This window comes from Ochotona curzoniae, unplaced genomic scaffold (genome assembly GCF_017591425.1).
Source record: "Ochotona curzoniae isolate NIBS_2020 unplaced genomic scaffold, NIBS_Ocur_1.0 contig_4105, whole genome shotgun sequence".
NCBI classification, from domain to species: Eukaryota; Metazoa; Chordata; class Mammalia; order Lagomorpha; family Ochotonidae; genus Ochotona; species Ochotona curzoniae.
The window spans coordinates 9,242,937-9,265,026 of record NW_024466129.1 but is presented as its reverse complement, the minus strand read 5'-3'; the positions used below and the strand labels follow the sequence as shown (position 1 = coordinate 9,265,026).

The 22,090-nt window shown below is 46.8% G+C and overlaps 1 protein-coding gene across 2 annotated transcripts in view; it reads left to right on the top strand.

The window, feature by feature from the left end:
* Positions 1-22,090, top strand: part of UBE3C (ubiquitin protein ligase E3C) — a 106,013-nt gene that overhangs the window by 80,751 nt on the left and 3,172 nt on the right. Inside the window, exons 19-22 of one of the 2 annotated variants that reach the window (XM_040984369.1) lie at positions 82-294; positions 8,307-8,495; positions 8,595-8,661; positions 17,394-17,524. In XM_040984369.1, the coding sequence (XP_040840303.1) occupies positions 82-294; positions 8,307-8,495; positions 8,595-8,661; positions 17,394-17,524 (600 nt within the window). The remainder of the gene's footprint in view (positions 1-81; positions 295-8,306; positions 8,496-8,594; positions 8,662-17,393; positions 17,525-22,090) is intronic. The other variant, XM_040984370.1, reaches the window with a different exon arrangement.

Genomic DNA, 22,090 nt, shown 5'->3' with positions numbered 1-22,090 from the left:
ACATGCATCGTTTTATTATAAGAAGGCATCAGAAGTTGTTTCTGTTAAGTGGCGGCCTTTGTCCGTTGCTCTTCGTTTCAGGCTCTCTATGAAAACATGCTGGTGGAGCTGCCTTTTGCTGGCTTCTTTCTCTCGAAGCTGCTCGGAACGAGTGCGGATGTCGACATCCACCACCTGGCCTCCTTGGACCCCGAGGTCTATAAAAATCTGCTGTTTCTCAAGAGCTACGAGGGCGACGTGGAGGAGCTGGGGCTCAACTTCACCGTGGTCAACAACGACCTGGGAGAGGCTCAGGTGAGGACCTCGTCCTGTTCACGTGTCCACAAGCAAGGTGCTTCACGTTCTTCTCCAAGTGGTAGGGTTCCTTTTGTGGGAGAGTAAAATCATTTCACACGCTTTAGTCAACAGTTGCCGTGACTGAGGATCTGCAGGGACCCGAGTCACTTCAGCGCGGCAGCCTCTTAGCTGAGCTCTGTCCCAGCTCCCTTGCAGTGACGGTCTGTCCTACAGAGCAGCCGGGCTCTCTCGAACCTTGTCGCCGTGAAGCCCTGCTTCTGCCTCGTTCTTCCTGGGGCTGGAGCAGGGCTGGTTCCTCAGCTTTCGGCTTCCATGTGGGATGTCGGCATTGCAGGCAGAAGCTTAACCTGTTACACCGTAGTGCTGGCTCCTGAAGCCATATTTAGTATCTCACATTTTACTAGATCATTCAGTGACCTGTGCGTTTCTAACTTACCATTGATTTTCAAGCCTCGTTTACAGGACGCATTGTTTCTGCAGTAAATAGTGTCAGTTAAATCGCCTTTGGAATACTTGACTCACACGGTACTCCTTAGCCTAAACCTCAGGTTGATACTGCTAACGTTTTGTTTTGGTAGACGCACATTAAGTTGAATCAGTGCAGTTCTTTATCTCCTTATTTCAAGTCATTGTGCTGTGTAAAGTTGGAATTGTTTTTGTTTGTTCGTTTTTAGTGTCGGAGTATACGTTGTCAGTATGAACTGTGTAGTTTAAGGTATGAATATTTTACAAATAGGCCAAAAGAACAAGTACAACTCCAAACACAGCTGGGCAAGGTGCCTAGAACCTTGGAGCAGGATCTGAACGAATGATTAGGGGCAAGAAGCGGCTGACGGTCAGAGGGTCAGAGAGCAGGCAGTTGGGTGTTAGAGACCCAACCTTGCAAGACTGAGATGTAGAAGCTGATCATAAATTCGCAAGGGAGATAACGTGTGATTCCATAGCTGACCTTCAGGATTTCAGTACTGCAGGAAAAGGTATCCTAAAACAGGTGCACTGGTGATGGTGGTAGGGAACTTGATGCTGCGGTTAGGCTGGTATGCCCATGGGCTGTATCAGGGTGCTTGGGGTGAAGTCCTGACTCCAACTGAAGCAGCAGGTGAAGACTCGACACGTGGGTCCCTGCTCCGGCCTGCTGTACTTGCCAGCTGCTGGAAGTCAGCTGATGGAGTACAGTTGTACTCTCTAAATAACTTAAAATACCTAAAAAATACATAGGAAAATACTTCATGTAAGTGAAATCATAAAATATTTGACTGTGGCTGGCTTACTTCCTTTAGCATAGTCTCTGGGTTCACCCATATTGTGTAATATGTATCAGAATTTCCTTTATTTTCTATTTTATGGGCAGAGCACATTTTGCTTGTCCATCCGACGCTAGATGCTTGAGTTGCTTTCCTGTTTCAGCTGGTTGGCAGTACCATTGCAGTAAACATGGGCATGTACATGTCAGCTGGCAGCTACTGCTATGTAGTGTGTAGCAATGTATGTAGGAATGTGTCAGCATTGTTCATTGTTGAATTTTTTGAGGTTTTTTTTTTTTTTAAAGAAGAGTTCAGTTGTTTGTGGTTTTTTTTAAGATTTTTTTTTTATTATTATTACAAAATCATATATACAGAGAGGAGGAGAGACAGAGAAGAAGATCTTCCGTACAAGGATTCATTCCCCCAATTGACAGCAATGGCCGGTGCTGCGCTGATTCTAAGCCAGAGCCAGGAACTTCTTTCCAGGTCTCACACAGGTGCAGGGTCCCAAAGCTTTGGGCCATCCTCAACTGCTTACCCAGGCCACAGGCAGGGAGCTGGATGGGAAGTGGAGCAGCTAGATACGAACTAGTGCCATATAGGATCCCAGGGTATGCAAGGCGAAGACTTTAGCCGCTAGGCCATCACACCGGGCCCGGGCTGTGTTTAACTTTCTGAGGAATCCTCATCCTGTGGTGTAAGGCCTCGGCAGCGCATGTTCCGTCAGCGGTGTGCGGGAGTGGGACTTCTCCATATCCTCCTGTGTTGTGACTGCACGCCGCCTCCCTCCTGTGCATTCGGAAAGATGTGATATCATATTGCGTTAGTGTTGCTCACGCTGCTAGGCTATGATCTGGAAAGTTTCTCCAGAAAATTTAAAGATTAAACATTTTTTTAACTTCCTCTGTAGCCTGCAGAATTCCTGTATAAGTTTTTATGCCACAGTGATGTATCCAGAAACTAAAACGAAAAGCATACCCAAAGATTTCTATATGCTAGCACTTGAAACTTCTGGATATTGTTTTTAGGTGATAGTCTTTGAAACTTGAATTTTGATCTTGTTTCTCAAGCCTTTAAGGGCACTTGTTTCAGAATCAAGTTTGGATTCCATTCTGGTCACAGAGAAGGAAAAGTTACACCGTGCGTTGTACATTCTGCTCCACCTACATAGTCTACAATTTCCTGAGAATTGATGCTAACAGGGCCATGAAATAGGAATGCGAACTAGAGGAGTTATATTTTATTGAAACTGCAAATAGAATGTGCAAAAGAAAATTGTTTTTTGAAATCCACACATATTTTTATTGGAAACTCAGATTTACAGAGAGGAGAGACAACGGGAGAGATCTCCCATCTCCTGGCTCGCTCCCCAGGTGGTTGCAGCAGCCAGAGCTGAGCTGTTTCTTCTGGGTCTCCCATCCTCCTCTGCTTTCCCAGGCCACAAATGGGCAACTGGAAGGGAGATGGAGCAGCCGAGATATGAACCGGCATCCATATGGGATCTTTGCACATGCAAAGGGAGGACTTTATCCACTAGGCTGCTGCACCAGCCTGGGGTCTTTTTCTTATGCCCCCTTAGGCTTTTTTGCAGTGTGGCCTTAGCTCAGTCCTGTGCTCCTTTCCCTTCTCCCTTAGCTGCTTTCATCCCAACCTCTTTTCTGTGGTAGAACTGAAGCTTCAACAAGGCAGAGTTGAAATGTTTTTTGGATGGTAATGTTTGTAATTGTCACAGGAACGTTTTCAGCAGATGTTGCTCGATGCTGTCCCCTTGCACCATCTAGTGGCATGATTTTAAACTGGAGTAAAATTAGCACTAGATACAAGTCAGTATTATGACCTGTCCAAGGCCTTTGCTAACAGGAGAATCTTCCATTTTTCCTCCTGAAATAGATGGTAGTAGTGACATGTCACATATGCAAGAGTTCCATTAAAGCTCCACCGGTAATACTGGAATCTATAAAAAGCAAGAGTGTGGAGTTGGATGTTCCAATTAGTCATAGAGATCCCCACTGGGTTAGCAGCTGATAGATGATAATATATAAGGATCATTATACTTAAGAGTCTAACTAGAAAAATTATGAAATTTACTGCTGAGGCCGGTGCGGTGGTGTGACAAGCTAATCTTCCGCCTATGATGCGAGCATCCCATGTGAACACATTTATGTCCCAGTGACTCCATTTCTGCTGGTCCAACTCCCTGCCTCTGATCTGGGAAAGCAGAGGAGGACGGCTTAAGTGCTTGGGCCCCTGCATTCTTCTGGGACATCAGGAAAGAGGTTCCTGGCTTCTAATTGGCTCAGCTCTATAAAAGTGAATAAATCTTTTTTTAAAAAAGAAAAGAGAGGGCCCAGCGTGGTGGCCTGGCAGCTAAAAGTCCTTGCCTTGAACGCAACAGGATCCAGTATAGGCACCGGTTTTAATCCTAGCAGCCCCACTTCCCATCCAACTCCCTGTTTGTAGCCTGGGAAAGTAGTTGAGGACTACCCAAAGCCTTGGGACCCTGTACCTGTGTGGGAAACCTGGAAGAGCTCCTGGCTCCTGGCTTCGGATCGGGACAGCACTGGCCATTGCAGTCACTTGGGGAGTGAATTCTTGGATGGAAGATCTTCCTCTCTGTCTCTCCTCCTCTCTATATATATCTGACTTTGCAATAAAAAGAAGTAAATAAAGTATAATGTGCAGCTATTTCACTGTGGGCAGTAATGTTAATTATTGTCTGCTTTTGTCTGATCAGTATGGTTGGTTGTGATCTGTTCATCAGAAACTTAGAATTTTGGACTGCTAACTTTAAAGAAAGTTCTAAGGGCTTAAGAAGGACACACAAGTTCATGGACAGGCTCGTGTTGTGCACAGGAGCTGCTGGCATCCCATAGGAGTACTACTCCTGGTCCCAGCTGCTCCACTTCGCATTCAGGTCCCTGCTAATGCACCTGGGCAAGTAGCTGAAGATGGCACAGATGTTTGAACCCTGCTCCCACGTGGGAGACCAGATGTCTTCTGTCTCCTGCCTGGTCTTTGCAGTCATTGGGGCAGTAAACCAGACAACCCAAGATGTCTCTTATTGTAACTCTGCTTTTCAAATAGCTAAATAAATCTTTTTAAAAATTCTTTAAGTCTGTGAAAAGCAAAACTAAAACCAATTTTAGGTGCTAAAATTTAAATCTGTAAGTAGAGTCTTAGTAATTCATATTTCCCATGAATTGTTTGAAAATCCTTAATAATCATTTTTTTTATTTATTTGTTTTTTAAAGATTTATTTTTATTATTTTTTTATTGGAAAGGCGGATAGACAGAGAGGAAGATCTTCCGTCCGATGATTCACTCCCCAAGTGAGCGCAACGGGCCTATACTATGCCGATCCGAAGCCAGGAGCTTCTTCCGGGTCTCCCACGCGGGTGCAGGGTCCCAAATCTTTGGACTGTCCTCGACTGCCTTCCCGGGCCACGGGCAGGGAGCTGGAAGGGAAGCGGGGCTGCCAGGATTAGAACCGGCGCCCATATGGGATCCCGGGCGTGCAAGGCGAGGACCTTTAACCACTTGGGCCACCGCGCCGGGCCCAATAATAATCATTTATTATGTAGAAAGGATTGCACTCGGGGTTAGCACTGTGATGTAGCAGGCTAAACTGCAGCTCCTGTGTCCCGTCTGGGCACTGGCTGCTCCACTTCTGTGCAGATTTCTGCTGATGTCCCAGGCAAGGCAGTGGGAAATGGCCCAAGTGCTTAGGTCCTCGCCATCCCTGCAGGAGACCCAGATGGAGCCCCTGGCTTCACACCAGCCTAGCTCCATTCATTATGGCTACTTGGGGCGTGAAGCAGCAGATGGAAATCTCTCCTGTGTCTCGCCTTACAAATAAATATTTCTTTTAAATAAAAAAGGTGGCACGTGAATCTTGAAGCCTTGGTCCCATCCCGGGTTCTGCTGCTTTGCTGTGTGACTTTGACATCAGCTTCCTCCACCTCTCTTCCTTGAAGTCTCAGAAGGGGTACTAGGTGCCGAGTACCCTAGGTGCTGGAACAGCAGTCCTTGCGAGGTGACACAAACGGCAGCCCATGAGCAGAGAACTGCTCCTGAGCAGTTAAAGGGCTTTTAAATACGCCCCCACAAACCTCAGGCTTTAGCACTGTTTGCCATAGGGGTGGTTTTTTAAGTGTACTTAGTTGTTTTGATTTTTAAGCTCAAGAGAGGATTTTTAATTGAAAGTAGTGTGTTTGAAATATCGGTTTGTTTTGATTAAATGGGCTAATTTGGAGGCTTTGAAGTTCCCTTAACTGATCGCTGGCCCTTTTGTCTTCCAAATCACACCAGTGCGTCTCATTTATTACCTGCCTTAATCCATTTAGAGGAAAGGGGTGGTATTTTATATATTGAAATATAATAACCAACCCCAGGAGGCTTGGTTAACAGATAGACTGTCAGCTGAGTACAAGCAGAGGAATTAAGGTAATGGACACAACTTTTAATCAGAATGAAGACAATGGATTTGAAAGCCCATTCCTAGTCCTGATGGTTCCCAAACTAAGAAAATGAATTAGTAAGAATGATTGAATCTTCATTTAAACGTGTACCATTAAGGGAAGCAAATGTGATACATTTCATCCCAAGTTGAAAATTACCTAACTTTTATAAAAAGAACTAGGAAACTCCCATGCCCTGTAATGTCAGATTGGGATATTTTAAGTGAGACTCTTGAGCACATGTTAAAATGGCTTTTCTGTAATATGGTAGGAAATTGTACTGTAAATGCCATTGCCCGAATGGAAGGTACTGTCTTGTTGTTCTCAGATTGTAACAGCTACTAAAGGACTGAAAGGTCAACAGCAAAATCACAGAATGTGGGCTACTTTTTTGTACTCTACTATGTAAGCATTTCTTTCTTCCCTCAGACTTTCCCACCACTTACTCTGTGCTAAGTCCAGTTTGTCCTGTTGTTCTCTTCTTGTGATGGTTTCCTTATAAATATGATCAGCCTGCGGTGTCTTAGTTAAATTAGTCTGAGTCTATTTTTTGTCCTAAGTCTTACTCACGTACTTGAAAGGCAGAGTTAGAGAGACGTAGCGATCTTAAAGCTCCTGGTTCACTTCCCAAATGATTGTGTTTGGCCTGGTCTAGGCCGAAGCCAGGAACCTGAAGCCGCATCTGGGCCCACATGTGTGTCGGGGCTTCTCTGGTGCTTCTCCAGGCGCACCTGTGGGGAGTGGAATCGCAAATGGAGTAACTAGTGATAAGGGACGCCAGTATTGCAGGCAGCAGCTCAACTGGCTGGGCCGTCACTTCTCCGGTATATTTCGCATTTCCCTTTAAGTAATAGTAAGTAGAAAATTAGGGTATTTTCTAAGTTACAGTGTTTCACTGGTCAGTTTGGTATGTATAAATTCACTTAATCGGCATTTCCAAGGTAGACAAAGCACTTGTCTACCCATTTTATTGCTAAGGAAAGAAGTTGTAGGGACAACATGACTGTTCTGTAGCTTTGTACTGAAGGGAGAAAGGAACAGCTGGAATCCACACACTGTGGGGCTTGTCTCATTACACACTACTGTTGCTTAGGGACAGGTTTGGGTCCTCACCCTCACTTCTTTTGTTTTTTGACCTATGAATTGTACTGGCTGTGTTACCATTAGAATGTTAATATGTGTGTATGAAATTAACTGACGAGTTCTCTTTCATTGTTATTTAAATCTTAATTAAAATGCTTTGATGATTACATTGTAGAAATGCAAAGACAAAAGTATTTGTTTTAACTGTTATAAAATTGGTGCCAAGCAACCACCCAAACTAGTTGAAGGAGTTTTTAGAAAACCTCTGAATTGGGTACTCACTCAACATGTAGAAAGTCAGTCACTGATAATGGGGTGGTAGAAGAAAACTTTTTTTGTTGTAAAGTGCAGAACAAGGAGCTGGGCAGCTGTTGCTTAATTCCTGACCCCTGGAGATATTAACGGTGAGGATTCTTACAGTTGTAATTGGGGCTGAGACACGTGCCCAGCCCCTGCGATTGATCAGTGTTGCCTCACTTAAGGAATTCGTGTTGTCCAGATGGACATCAGTTGGTCTGGGACAATTATGTGGAAGTGTTGCTTTCTGTCCCGGTCCTGGAATTTCCCCAAACAAACGCCCTCTGGTCAGTATTAGCAAACAAGGCTGTCTTTTGGAGAGGCAGTGGCTTCTGGATTGGAGTGATTGGAACCTTGTTGAGCTAGTAGCATTACTCCCTTACCGTAGAGAATTCATTTTGAAAGAATATAGGCAGCTTGGGCTAATGGATGCCTTTACATTTTGGGGGTTCTATCTCAGAGTTAGGGTCAGGCTGCTAGGCTCTAAGTAGTCAATGTACCAGGGAGGAGATGCAGTGAAAAGCTAGGCTAACTCAAGTGGCCAGCCAGAGGAAGGCTGAACTCATCAGTCTCATCAGTCAGAAGGGAAGGAATTTGCTCCTGTTCATGTGAAAAGTAGACGGGAGGATGTCCTTTCTTCAGTGGCAAGAGGAAGTGGGGTGAACTACAGCTTTTGAGCTATAGCCTTAATTCCATGGGTTATATTATCCCCAGGGCTGGGGTTCCTCTCTTTACCCCTTGTGGCATCTAATTTTTTTCGACTATGATGCTCACGATTGCCTTAGGGTTGGGTGGTGGCCTCGGGATCTGCCTGTGACGGCGTGTATCAGCCTCCTGTGTTCTGTCTGGATGCCTGTCCTTTCCTTGCTGGGCCCTGGCCCCGGAGTCGTTGGGGAGAACTTTGAGAGCCTCTGTCTCACACTCACAGGTGGTGGAGCTCAAATTTGGCGGGAAGGATATCCCTGTCACCAGTGCCAACCGCATCGCCTACATCCACCTGGTGGCAGACTACAGGCTCAACAAGCAGATCCGCCCCCACTGCCTGGCCTTCCGCCAGGGTCTGGCCAACGTCGTCAGTCTGGAGTGGCTCCGCATGTTTGATCAGCAGGAAATTCAGGTGCCGGATATTTCATTATGCGTGTTTGATCACAGGAGAGGAAAGCACTTTGTCACAGTCCACCTCAGATTTTATAGTTTGAACTTTTTTTTTTTTCAGGTGTTAATTTCTGGTGCACAAGTTCCCATAAGTCTGGAGGACCTAAAGTCTTTCACCAATTACTCAGGTATGTTATCATCACTTAGTTAGTTTCCTGAAATTGTTATAAATGGCCATATTTGCAGGATACCCTTTTTTTTTTTTGAAAGGTTTATTTTTATCTGAAAGGTAGATTTACACAGAGAATGAGCAGCAGAAAGATCTTCTGTCTACTGACTCACTCCCCAAATGGCCACAATGGCTGAGGCTGAACTGAACTGGAGCCAGGAGCCAGGAGCTGCTTCCAGGTCTCCCACGCAGGTGCAGGGTCCCAAAACTTTGGACCATCCCCTGCTGCTTTCCCAGGCCCCAAGCAGGAAGCTGAATTGAGAAGTGCTTAGGACTGCATGGGAACCTGACACTTAAGGGGAAGGATTAGCCAATTGAACCATTACTTTTTTTTTTTTTTCCCAAGATTTATTTATTTATTTATATTGGAAAGTCAGATATATACAGAGGAGGAGAGACAGAGAGGAAGAACCTCCATCCGTCCAATGATTCACTCCCCAAGTAACTGCAACAGCTGGTGCTGCGCTGATCCTAAGCCAGGAGCCAGGAACCTCTTCCAGGTCTCCCATGTGGGTGCTGGATCCCAGTACCTTGGGCCGACTGCTTTCCCAGGCTACAGGCAGGGAGCTGGATGGGAAGTGGAATGGCCATGATTAGAACCTGCACCCGTATGGGATCCCAGCATGTTCAAGGCGAGGACTTATAGCTGCTAGGCCACGGCGCCAGGCCTGAGCCATTATTTTAATGTTATTTTTTTGTTTAGGTAATTTTCGTGGTTCAAAAAGCGTAGTGTACCTGGCTGGGGGTGGGCTGAGTGGAAAGTGGAGCCGCCAGTACTGGAACCAGCTTCGTATGGGATGCCAGAATGCACCTAGCAGTTGTGCCTGATCTGCTTAACCTTACACTGTAACTTGTGATTTTGTATGTGCTCCTGTGTGTGACATCTATTTTTCACCAGTAGAATCACACAAAAGTTAGAAAGCACTCTTCAGTCCGCTGGTTTATTCCCCAAATGTCTATAACAGCCAGGATTGAGCCCAGCTACCCCCAGGAGCTGGAAACGTCTCCAGGTCTCTAAGGTGGGAGGCAGCACCCAGTCACTTCAGCCCTCGGAGACACGGTAGCCAAGACTCACACTGGCCCTCTTGGGGGTTACTTGGGCATCGAAAGCACCAGCCTAATTTGCTGTGCCACAACATCTACCCTTCAATTACTTTTTAAAGTGTATGAATAGTAGCATATGTCTTGAACAAAATTGAAGGTATATTTTTAACCTTTCCTCATTTATAGAAATCTACAGATTTTTAAATAGGCATATCAAAAATAATTTGAAATTGTGACCCTTAAATTCCTATTTTTTTATTATGTGCACGGCTACTCCTCAGGCTGTCTGTAGGTTGAGTCTTAGCTCTGGTGCTGTGGCAGATGACCACAGTGGGGCGGGGCCCGGCTCAGACCAAGCGCCGTGGCTGCATCCATGTTCCTGCGTGGTGACAGAGCTCGCGTGCCGGGGCTGTCAGCCACTGCTTCTCGGGTGCCTCACGCAGGCTGGAGCATAAGTGGACTAAGGGGACTTGAACTGGTGCCCCGCCATTCATTTGCAGATAGAGCTGGCTGAGGAGACGCACAAGCCTCTCCTCGGAGGTCAGCAGCAGTCTGATATCAAAGACAAGTGAAACTAGTATGAACAATAATGAAGTACTACTGATTGTCCCTTAGGAACATCGGTATAAAGATTCTCAACGAAGAATTAGCAAACTGAACCCAGCAGCATATAAAATAGGTTATTTAAAATTAACTTTTCTGGGGCTCGGCACGGTGGCGTAGCGGCTAAAACTCCTCGCCTTGACCACGCCGGGATCCCATATGGATGCTGGTTCTAATCCGGACTGCTCCACTTCCCATCCAGCTCCCTGCCTGTGGCCTGGGAAAGCAACTGGCCCAAGGTACTGGGATCCAGCACCTGCATGGGAGACCTGGAAGAGGCTCCTGGCTCCTGGCTCCTGGCTTAGGATCAACACAGCACCAGCTGTTGCAGTCACATGGGGAGTGAATCATCAGATGGAAGATCTTCCTCTATCTCTCCTCCTCTCTGTATATCTGACTTTACAATAAGATAAATAAATAAATAAATCATGGGCCCGGCGTGATAGCATAGTGGTTAAAGTCCTCGCCTTGAATGCTCCAGGATCCCATATGGCACCGGTTCTAATCGCGGCAGCCCTGCTTCCCATCCAGCTCCCTTCTTGTGGCCTGGGTAAGCAGTTGAGGACAGCAAAACTAATTTTTATGAGAGAGGGAGAGAAAGGAAGGAAAGGGGTGCTCCCTTTGCAGAAACCTCCTCACCTCTCCCGTGTAGGTGTCGGAGACCTGAGCACTCCTGCTGTGTTCCCTTGCCTCCCGCGTGCGCTGACAGACAGTGGAACCAGAAGTGGGATATCTGAGATGCGGCCAGGGCTGCAGTGTGAAATGTGGGCATCTCACGTAGTAGGCTAAGCCCCCTAGTGAACCATGCGTGGTTTGACATCTGAAAATCCGTGTAACGTGATGTACTGCACTGATAGTATATCCCACACACAGAGCCCACGTTCAGGACCTCTCAGTAGATAAGTGGGGGGCATCCACGGGTGGCAGCCCACATCCATTTAAGGGTGAGAATGCTCAGAACCAAAACAACCAGAAGGAACTTCTTCATCCTGGCAAAGACGAAAGAAGCTATCGATTTTCATGGTTTGGGGGCTCAGTATCATCGAAACAATTTCTCTAGATTGATGTAAGTTCAATGCCATCCCAATCAGAATCCTAGCAAGATCTCTAGTAACAGTCAGCAAGGTGTATTGAGAAACGGGATGCAGGAGAGCCAGCCAGCACTGTGAAAGAACCGAGTGGAAGGACTTAACACGCTGACGTGAAGTTACTGTACAACCACAGTGATCAAGGCAGCACGACGCTGGCACCAGAATGAGCGTGTTGATCCATAGAAATAGAATCAGGAGCTCAAAAAGCAAGTGTGTAGGTGTGTGATCAAAGGTTCAAAAACAAATTCAGTAGTGCTGCAACAATGTCTACTTAAGATCTACTTATTTTTATTTCACATTAAACCCCAGAATTAATACAAAATGGATCAGAACTAAAACTAGAAAACATGGAACATTCAACAGATACTTTTCTTGACTTTGAATTAGTCAGAATTTTTCATTGAGGCATCAGAAGCATGATTCAAAACAGAAATTTAAAAAGTCTGATTTCTCAAATTTTAAAAGCGTTTGATTTTGAAAGGACACTTTTAGAAATGAAGAGATGGCCTACATGTGGAAGAAAATGCATGCAAGCCATTTAGCTGATAATCCAGTTGCATCCACAGTATATGGAGAAGTCTTCAAATTCAACAGTAACACAGTCCAGTTAGAAAATGTGAAGAACGGGGCCCGGCGCGGTGGTGCAGTGGTTAAGGTCCTCGCCTTGCACGCCCGGGATCCCATATGGGCGCCGGTTCTAATCCCGGCAGCCCGCTTCCCATCCAGCTCCCTGCCTGTGGCCCGGGAAAGCAGTCAAGGACGGCCCAAGGCGTTGGGACCCTGCACCCGCGTGGGAGACCTGGAAGAGGCTCCTGGCTTGGGATTGGCATAGCATCGGCCGTTGCGCTCACTTGGGAAGGAATCATCGTTCAGAAGATCTTCCTCTCTGTCTCTCCTCTCTGCCTTTCCAATAAAAATAAAATAAATCTTTAAAAAAGAAAAAAGAAGAAGAAAAGAAAATGTGACGGAGAGCCTGGTGCGGTAGCCTGGTGACTAAAATCCTTACCTTGCATGCATCGAGATCCCATATGGGTACCAGTTCCTGTCATCGAGATCCTGGCTACTCCACTTCCCTTCTAGCTCCCTACTTGTGGCCTGAGAAACCAGTTGAGGGTGGCCCAAAGGCTTAGGACCCTGTCCCCATGCGGGAGACTCAGAAGAAGCTCCTGGCTCCTCGCTTTGGATCAGCTCAGCTCCAGCCATTTGTGGCTACTTGGGAAGTGAACCAGCAGATGGAAGACCTTTTCTCTCTGTTTCTCCTCTCTCTATATATCTGACTTTATAATAAATAGATAAAGAAATATTTTTAATGGTGAAAAGAAATTAAAAAGATATTTTCACTTAAGACAGTGTATAGGGGCTGGCACTGGCACTGCAAGTTAAACCTCTACCTAGCACTGTTAGCTCATGGGCACCAGTTTGATGCCCAGCTGCTGCACTTCCAGTTCCAACTTGCTGCAGATGCACCTGGGGAGGCAGTGGAAGGTGGCCCGCGTGCTGGGCCTGTGCACTTACTGGCCAGACTCCCGACTGCAACCTGGCTCAGCCCCAGCTGTTGGGGCCATTCCGCCTTCACATTGAAGATTTGTTCTCTCTTCTCCCTCTAGCTTTTCATTTCAAATAAGTTTTAAAAACATTTAAACACAGGTAAGTTGTCAGTAACTGTATGAAGAAATGAGTTACACCATTTGTCCGAATGAACTCCACGTGAGGTGCCGCTGCACCCCCACTAGAACGGCAGTTTTGAACAGGTTCAGTTGCGAAGGTTCATGAGTCTGTGGAGGTGGAACCCTCTTGACTGGTGGGAATGTCAGTCAGCGCCTCCTTGGAAGAGTCTGCAGCTGTGGAATAACATGGATGTAGAACATTTTGCTGAGAATGAAGCTATATCCCTCTAAATATGCAAAAATAACTGAAAATGGATCCGAGAGCTTAAGGTACAGAACTCGGAGGGGGAAAATGCATAGATCTTAAAGACGTACAGTTCTGGAACATTTTTGTTTCGTTTTTAGTCATTCATTTTTGAGAAAGAGAGAAAACTCACGTCTGCTGATTCACTCTCCAGATGACTTCGGTTGCCAGCGCTGGGCCGGGTCCTAGCTGCAGCCAGGCACTCGCCCCAGATCCCCTCTGTGGGTAGCAGGACTCGTCCAGCGTTGGGCCGGGTCCTAGCTGCAGCCAGGCATTCGCTCCAGATCCCCTCTGTGGGTAGCAGGACTCGTCCAGAGCTGGGCTGGGTCCTAGCTGCAGCCGGGCACTCACTCCAGATCCCCTCTGTGGGTAGCAGGACTCGTCCAGCGCTGGGCCGGGTCCTAGCTGCAGCCAGGCATTCGCTCCAGATCTACCCTGTGGATAGCAGGACTGACCACTTGAGCCATCATATTAATTCCTTGCGGGCAGGGGCACACGTTAGCAGGAAGCAGGATTCAGGAGCGGAGCTGGCATTTAAGCTCAAAAGAGTCTGTTGGAGATGCAGGTGTTCCATGCATCGTTTCAAGCAGTAGGCTGAATGTGCATCCCGGAAGCAGATTCTTGCAGAGTCAGCAGAATGGAGACATTCTACAGAACAGGAGCACACTTTTGCAAATTACCTCTCTAACGTGCATCTGGTTGCTGCCTGCAGTTCCCAGCCTCCAGTATAGGCACTGGTTCAAGTCCCAGCAGCTACCCTACTGATCCAGCTCTCCGTTAATGCTCCTGGGAAAACAGCAGAGGGTGGCCCGAGGGTTTGGGCCTCTGGACCTATAAGAGAGACTGAGAAGAAGCCCTTGGCTCCTGGCTTTCAACTCGGCACAGCCCTTGCCATTTTAGACATTTGGGGAGTGAACCAACAAATGGGAGATTTCTCCCTCTGTCTCCTCTGTCGGTAACTCTTACCTTTCAAATAAATAAAAATAAATACCATTTTTGAAAAGTCAATTACTCAGAATACATAAATTCTAGAACTTAATTAAAAAAAAAATAGAACCTGATTTGAAAATGGTGAAAGGACTTGAATTTACACAACACCAAAGATGCTCAGCGTCACACGCCATCAAGGTCAAAGCCGCACTGAGAACCCGCTGCACGTTTATGAAGAGATTGACTACTGCTTTGAGAGACAGAGCTTCTAACCTCTCATTCAGTCATCAGAAACCTGCAGTGGCTGGGGCTGACCTGGGGCCAAAGTCGGCAGCCGGGAATTCAGGTGTCCTTATGGACAGCAGGAACACAGTTCGCTGAGCAGTCACTGCTGTCTGCCAGGGTTTGTCCCCAAAAAAATCTAGAACCAGAGTCAGACATGGGACACAGGCAGCTTACAGAGTCGGGCATGGGGCACGAGCGCTCTAGGATGGGACACAGGCAGCTTACATGCTAGGCTGTATTTTCAGTTCACGTAGCTATAATAAAACAATATGCCGAAGCAGAAGAAAGCAGCAAGTGTTGGAGAAATGTAGAGAAATTGAGCCCATGCAGTCCGCTGCCTGTAGGCAGAAGAATGATAGCTGCTATGGGGAATACTTTGGTATTTCCTTAGAAAGCTGGACTTAGACTTGCTCTATAATTCAGCCATCCTAAGTAATTACCTAAGGAAAATGAAGCAGGTACTCCAAGTTTGTATTGTGCACCTGTGACAGCACCACTGTTTATGGCAGCGCTATTAACTATGACCACCGGCTAGGAATGAATACACAGTTGTAGACACACAATACAAAATCATAAAAAGAAGAGGTTCTAATACTTGTTACAACAATGGTTTATCTTGAAAACATGCTAAATGAAGGGAGACCTAAAGGGACAAATGTTAGATTAAGTACCTCAAGTTGGCAGATTCGTAGACCGAGTAGGTTAGAAGTTACTGGAGGCTGGAAAGGGGAGAAATGGGGAATTACTTCTTAATGGGTACAAGAGTTATTTTTGGGATAATGAAACGGTTCTGCTTGGGCATTTATAGTAGCGATTAAACAGCAATGTAGAGCCCAACACTATAGCCTAGCAGCTAAAGTCCTTGCCTTGCATGCGTCAGGATCCCATATGGGCACTGGTTCTAATGCTGGTGACCCCATTTCCCAGCCAGCTCCCTGCTGTGACCTGGGAAAGCAGTCAAGCACAGCCCAAAGCCTTAGGATCCTGCACCCGTGTGGGAGACCCAGAAGCTCTGAGCTCCTGGCTTCAGATAGGCGCAGCTCCAGCCATTGCAGCCACTTGGAGAATAAATCAACAGACAAAAGACCTTCCTGTCTGTGTATCTGACTTTCCAATTAAAAAATAAACAAATAAACAGCAATGTAAATGCAATTAACATCACTGAACTGTACATTTTAAAATAGTTTGAATGGCAACTTTTATATTCTGTATTTTTTTTAAAGATTTATTTTTATTGGAAAGTCAGATATACAGAGAGGAGGAGAGACAGGAAGATCTTCCATCCAATGATTCACCCCCCCCCCCCAAACGGCTGCAACAGCTGGAGCTGAGCTGATCTGAAGCCAGGAGCCAGGAGCTCTTCCATGTCTCCCACATGGGTGCAGGGTCCCAAGGCTTTGGGCCGTCCTCGACTGCTTTTCCAGGCCACAAGTAGGGAGCTGGATGAGAAGCAGGGCCGCGGAGATTAGAACCGGCGACCATATGGGATCCTGGCACGTGCAAGGCGAGGACTTTAACCACTACGCTATTGCGCCAGGCCCTATGTTCTGTATTTTAACCATGATCAAAAAGGAGTGGACATCCCAACACAGCAGCTTAGACTGCCACTTGGGAGGGCTGCATCCGATGTTGGGCTGCCTGCCTCTGCTTCCAGTCCAGCTTCCTGCTAATGTGCCTTGGAGGTCCTGGATGGTACCAGCTCACAGGCTAAGGCCCCTGACCCACACCGGGCCCTTCTGGCCGTGTTGTGGATGAGCCAGTGGATGAAAGTTTCTGTCTGTGTCTCTGCCCTGGCCCCTCCCTCCCAGCCAGCCTGTCTCTCCTTCACTGCTACGCAGCCTTTCTGTGTAAGTGATTGTTAAAGGAACAAAGAAAGACCTACCCCATTCCTCCGTTCTGTTGACTAAATGTGCCCAAAAATCTCCTCTCAGCGTTTATAAACACACACGTAGGTATTTGTTTATTTATATCGCTCTCTAAATTTGAATTCTTTATATAATGGCAAATAATACCTAAGGTCACATTGTCCCCACCATCAAGTCATACGTTTCAGAAAATGAAATCAGTCTACCCTTCCCTTTGCCAAGAAATTGTCATGCGCTGTTTGCATTACTCTGTCTGCACTGAAAGCTTGTACCTGTAATGGTCTCAGCTATTCCAGTAAACAGGTTTAAAATATTATCATATTCATTTTTGTGTCAATTAGTACACTTAAGATATTTTATTGATGTTCTTTCTGTAGTGTATTGACAATGAGGGAACAATATGTAGCAATTATTTTAGTTTTAGGAAGCACTTAACTAGATTAAAAGCTTTAAGTAGCTGATACTACATTTTAAAAACTGGTCTAATCAGATGCTGGGATGGTTGCTCACCATGATCTATTCCTTATTATCTAAAGGAGAGATGATTAAGGTACGCATTAAGATCATGTACTGGCAAAATGGATTTATTCAAAATAAAATCCCCAAATATGCTATTTTTTTTAGGTGTGTGACCGTATATGAATCCTGGGTTTAATTAGGGGTCTGATAAGTAATTGTTAATTCCTAAATGCTAGTATATATCAAAGAGTCAGCCTTCTTCGCAGTGTATCTGCTGTAACTTGGGAGTGTCCCTGCTGTGGAATCGGGAAGGGCGCTGTTTCTTTAGAATTGGCTTTGAGCCACCAGCACCGCTGTCCGTGACAGCTGTCAGGAAACGTGTGAGTAGAGCTTACGCCCTGGCATCTTCACGAGCTCTGAAAATGAAATGAAGAAGTAAACAGTTTAGAAGGAGAGCTCTGGCTTTGCAGTTGTGTTGGGTGACGTGTGTTTGGTTTTCCTAGGAGGGTACTCCGCCGATCATCCTGTCATTAAACTCTTCTGGAGGGTCGTAGAAGGTTTCACTGATGAAGAAAAGCGCAAGTTGCTCAAGTTTGTGACAAGTTGCTCTCGACCCCCCCTCTTGGGATTTAAGGTACACAGTTTCATACCATTTACTTTGAAAAACAAATTGTAACTAGCAAGGACAGTAAATAATCAAATAGCATTACTTGTTTTCAGAGACGTACGAGTACCAGTTGTTATGTGTGTATCTGAGCGCTGGTTTTTTTGGTGGTGTTGTATTCATATTCCCAGGTAGTTGAACTATGACTATAATTATCTTTGAAGAAACCCCCCCATTTGGATGGACTCTGAGGGAACTCCGTCATGCATCTTAGGCTCTTTTCGGTGCTCACCTTGTCGAAAGCGGGCCTGAGTTTGGGCACAAGCTTGGCACAGCGAGTAAGACAGCGCTCGCATCGCCTGTGCCTCTCACACAGTGCCTGCTCGAGGTGTGGCTGCTCCCCTTCGGATTCCGGATTCCCCCTGCTGTGTGCCCTGGGAGGCGGCAGGTGATGGCTCGCTGCTTCAGTCCTTCCCACTCTGATGGAGGATGCTGAGCCCCTGAACTTGGCCTGGTCAGACCCTGTGTGTTGCAGGCAGTTGGGAGCGAACGTCTTTCACACCATCACCCTTCTCTCACACCTATCTCTGCCTTTCAGGCCAGACGAAAATAAATAAGTAAGCGTAGGTTAAAGCACCACATGCAGTGCCAGCATCCCCTGTTGGAATTCCGCCGTGAATTTTGTCCCCACTGATGCATGTAGGAGAGCAGTATGTGATGGCCCGACTGCCTGGGAGACCTGGCTCCTGACTAAAGCCTGGTCCAGCCCTGACAGAGGAAGAAAGGTCTCTCCCTCTCTTTGATGAGGGAAATGGGCGTTTTGAGGTCCCGTGCAGACTTGCTGAGTGGGAGCTCGGGGTGCTGGCTCTCGGTAGTGCTGTTGTGCCTGCCCTGCAGGGCCTCTGCCATGTGCTCAGATTTTAGTGTCAACTTACTGTGAGAGACGGAGCTGTCAGTGGCTTTGTCTCAACACCACTGCTAAACCTAAAGATAAAAATGTAAACATGTGAGGGGGCCAGCTCAGTGGCAAAGCAGGCTGATCCTCCACCTATGGCACCAGCATCCCATATGGGCATTGGTTCGAGTACAGGCTGTTGTTCCCTGCTAGTATTTTGGGAATGCAGTGGAGGATGGCCCAAGACCTTGGGACTCTGCACCCATGTGGGAGACCCAGAAGAAGCTTCTGGCTTCAGACTGGCCCAACTGGCTATTTGGGGAATGAATGAATGGATGGATGATCTTTTTCTCCCTGCCATACTCTGTAACTCTTTCACTCAAAAAAATCAATAACCCTCCCCTCTCCCCGAAAAGTGGGGTCAAGAAAGGGCGTTGCTATCAAAGCAGGAGTAGATGCAGAGGTTTCCGTTGGCTCCAGGCTCATGTGTTAGTGTCGGTCATGTTGCCGCCATGAGATGCAGACTCTGGGTAAATGGGCTCCACACATCCCTTCAGGTGGCGATGGAGCCCCGTGGGCCGTGTGGTTCAGAGCGCTGAGAGCCATCTTCGCCTTGGCAGTACCACCTGGTCTTGCCATGCCAGTCTGTGTGCCACCTGCTGGGAGGGAGGCAGAGCGGGGCCTGTGCCAGCTTTTAAAAACCACACTGAAGCCATAGTGGAAGTTCTCTCACCCTTGATAGTAATCCCTCTGCAGTCATGGTTGGATTATCACACCATGAAAATACTTTTGGAGGTATGTGACCATCTTCCTGTTGTGGATTGTTTCAATGGTTTAACATAAATACAAAACTTAATTAAGAATAATTAAGAATAACAGACCCTTTTGCACGTGTCGTCTGTTAGAGATCCAGTTGAGAAAAATCGCCTCGTTGAGGCTTTGCAGTCAGTTCATTACGCCCAGTGAAAGGCTGCCAGAATGAATTCAGACATAAGAAGGGAATGTCTTTCGGTTGAAACTGTGCTATAAATAGTGAAGGCAGGCAAGCATAATATTAAAAGTTATAAAACTCCTTAGAGCCAGATTACTGCAGAAGAATAACACCTGCTAAAGCTAATTAAAGTTTAATATGTTTAATAAACGCAATTGTTACAGACAGAAAAATCATTAAAGTGCTGTAGCAAATTGCTAAGTTACCATCAGGCCACATAATAAATTGATGATCTTTCACTGTCTGAATGAATGCAAATTCTCATTGTACTGCATTTAATTATGCACAGAATGGTGCCCTTAACTCAGATTTAAATGAAGCATTTTATTTTTTCACTTTGAAGACTCCAACTAGGAATCCAGTTAACATTGCGTAGGGGGAAAAAGGAACGACTAAAACGTGACATTTAACTGCAAAATGTATTTGCAGCTTTCCGTTTACATGGAGTCTCCGCCAGCTCTCGCAGCCCGGGCCCTGGGAAGTCCTGGGCTCCCAAAGAAGCTTGACTCCTTGTGAGCTCATCAGGGCCTCCTGGGCTGCAGGGCAGTGTAACACGCAGTCCTACTGTGGTTTTGCCTTTGCTTTCAGTTCTGACCTTGGTGTGAGATTTAAAGTGATTTCTAAAGTAGAATTAGGGGAGGAAGGGACAGTGGCTTCAGCACAGGTCAGACGCCTCATGCGTGTGTTAAATGACGCCTGTACCCTGTTGTGCATCCCGAGTGTCGCAGCGGGAGTCGGGACAGTGTCTGTGCCACTTCGGGCCACCCTGTTCCACAGGGTTATTGCTGCCAAGTTGAGCCTCCCATGGAACAGAGCCCCGTGGAATATGGTTCTGCCTGGTTGGGTGCTCTGGCTGGCTTGGGTGTTCCCATCTGGATTGAGGTTTCCAATCCTGTTGTCCATGTTCCACTTTAATATCCATTATACTGCTATAGTTTCTTCTCATTATATACAATTATATACAATTAGAAATTGCAGCTAAATGGAAAAAAAGCCAACATTATGCTGCCTTCCTTTATGTTTGTGTTTGTATCCACATTTATAGACCTAAACTAATATAAATACACATAATTGTTGCATGTACTTTGCGGGTGGGCGGAATGGTTAGGTTGTTAGACGTCTTGTTTCAGAGTAATTGGGTCTGAGTCCCAGCCCCGATGTCCATTCAGCTTCCTGCTGACACGCACCGTGGGAGGCCGTGGCTGTGGCGCTGGACTCAGTCTGGCCTGCCCTGGCTGCTCTGGGCATCTGGAAAGCCATCCAGCTGATAGAAGATCAATCTCTCTGTCTCCCTCTCTCTCTTCCTCTCTCTCTTCTCCTCTCTCTCCTCTCCGCAACCCTTCAGATGCATTCAGTAAGGAAATTAAAATGCAAACGGTGAACTTCAGCTGGAGCAGTGATTGTCGCGGTGCCGTGTGCCGTGGCTCTGGAGCTTTGGGCTGGCCTGTTAGGGCTTACACAGGGGCCTTGCATGCGCTCATGTTCAAGGCCGGTGTCCCTTGCTTCTGGCACCATGAGCATCCCAGTGTGTAAATGACCACTCGCTTCTCTGTTTCTCGGGTGCATCTCCGAAGGCGGCGAGCAGGGGGCTTACACCTGTGCAAAGCCCGGCCGCCCTTGCAGCCCTGTCTCTCCAAGGCAGTGACTCGGAAACAACATGGCTATTGACATATGCAGCCTTAGCATCCCCTGGTCACCTCGTGGGGGACCTTGTCAGGCGCTGGCCACTTCACTTGGTTGGGCCGTGTCTTCCATGCCTGTTCTGGGAGTTGGAAAGGGGTACATGAACCACAGGGACAAATTCCTGGGATCTCCATGTCTGAGAGGAAGATGTTGCTGAAGAATATTATAACGACACTTCAAAAAGTTTATGGAAAGTGAAATTAAAAGATATGGTGCAAAAAAATTGGAGTCCATGCACACTCCTGTTTTCTTGTCTGCATGTGCATTTGATGTGTATGTGAAAGCACTTGGATGTTGTTGTATTGGTTGCTCCTGAGAGGGGTTAGTAGGTGTGTCGATAATACAGTGTATTTGGGCTTGGCGCAGTAGCCTAGTAGTCAAAGTCCTCATGCTGCATGCCCAGGGTCACATATGGGCACAGGTTTGTGTTCTGGCTGCTCCACTTCCCATCCAGCTCCCTGCTTGTGACCTGGGAGAGCAGTCGAACTCTGTGCCCGCGTGGGAGACCCAGAAGAGGCTCCTGGCTCCTGGTTTGGATTGCCTCAGCTCCAGCCCTTGTGGCCATGTGGGGGATGAACCAACAAATAAGTTTTTCTGTCTCCTCTCTCTGTATGTCTGCCTTTCCAATAAAAATTAAGTAAATCTTTATTTATATATCCTAAAAAATAACTGGGGGAGTGTCAGTTGGCACCTGGTGTCCCTGGCTCCCTATCACAGTGCTTGTCCGGGCCCTGCTTGCTCCACTTCCAGCCGAGCTTCCTGCTGATTCATCCTGGGAAGCACCAAGTGCTTGGGCCCCTGCTGACCTTATGAGACCTGGTTGGAGTTCCAGGCACCTCAGCTGTTAGGACATCTAGGGACTGAACTGGTAAATGGAAGATCTCTTTGTCTCTGTCTCTGAAAATGAGCAAACTTTTTTTAAAAAAGATCAATAAGTTTTGGGCCTAGCGCGATGGCGCACTGGTTAAGGTCCTCACCCTGCACACCCGGGATCCCATATGGGCGCCGGTTCGTGGCCCGGGAAAGC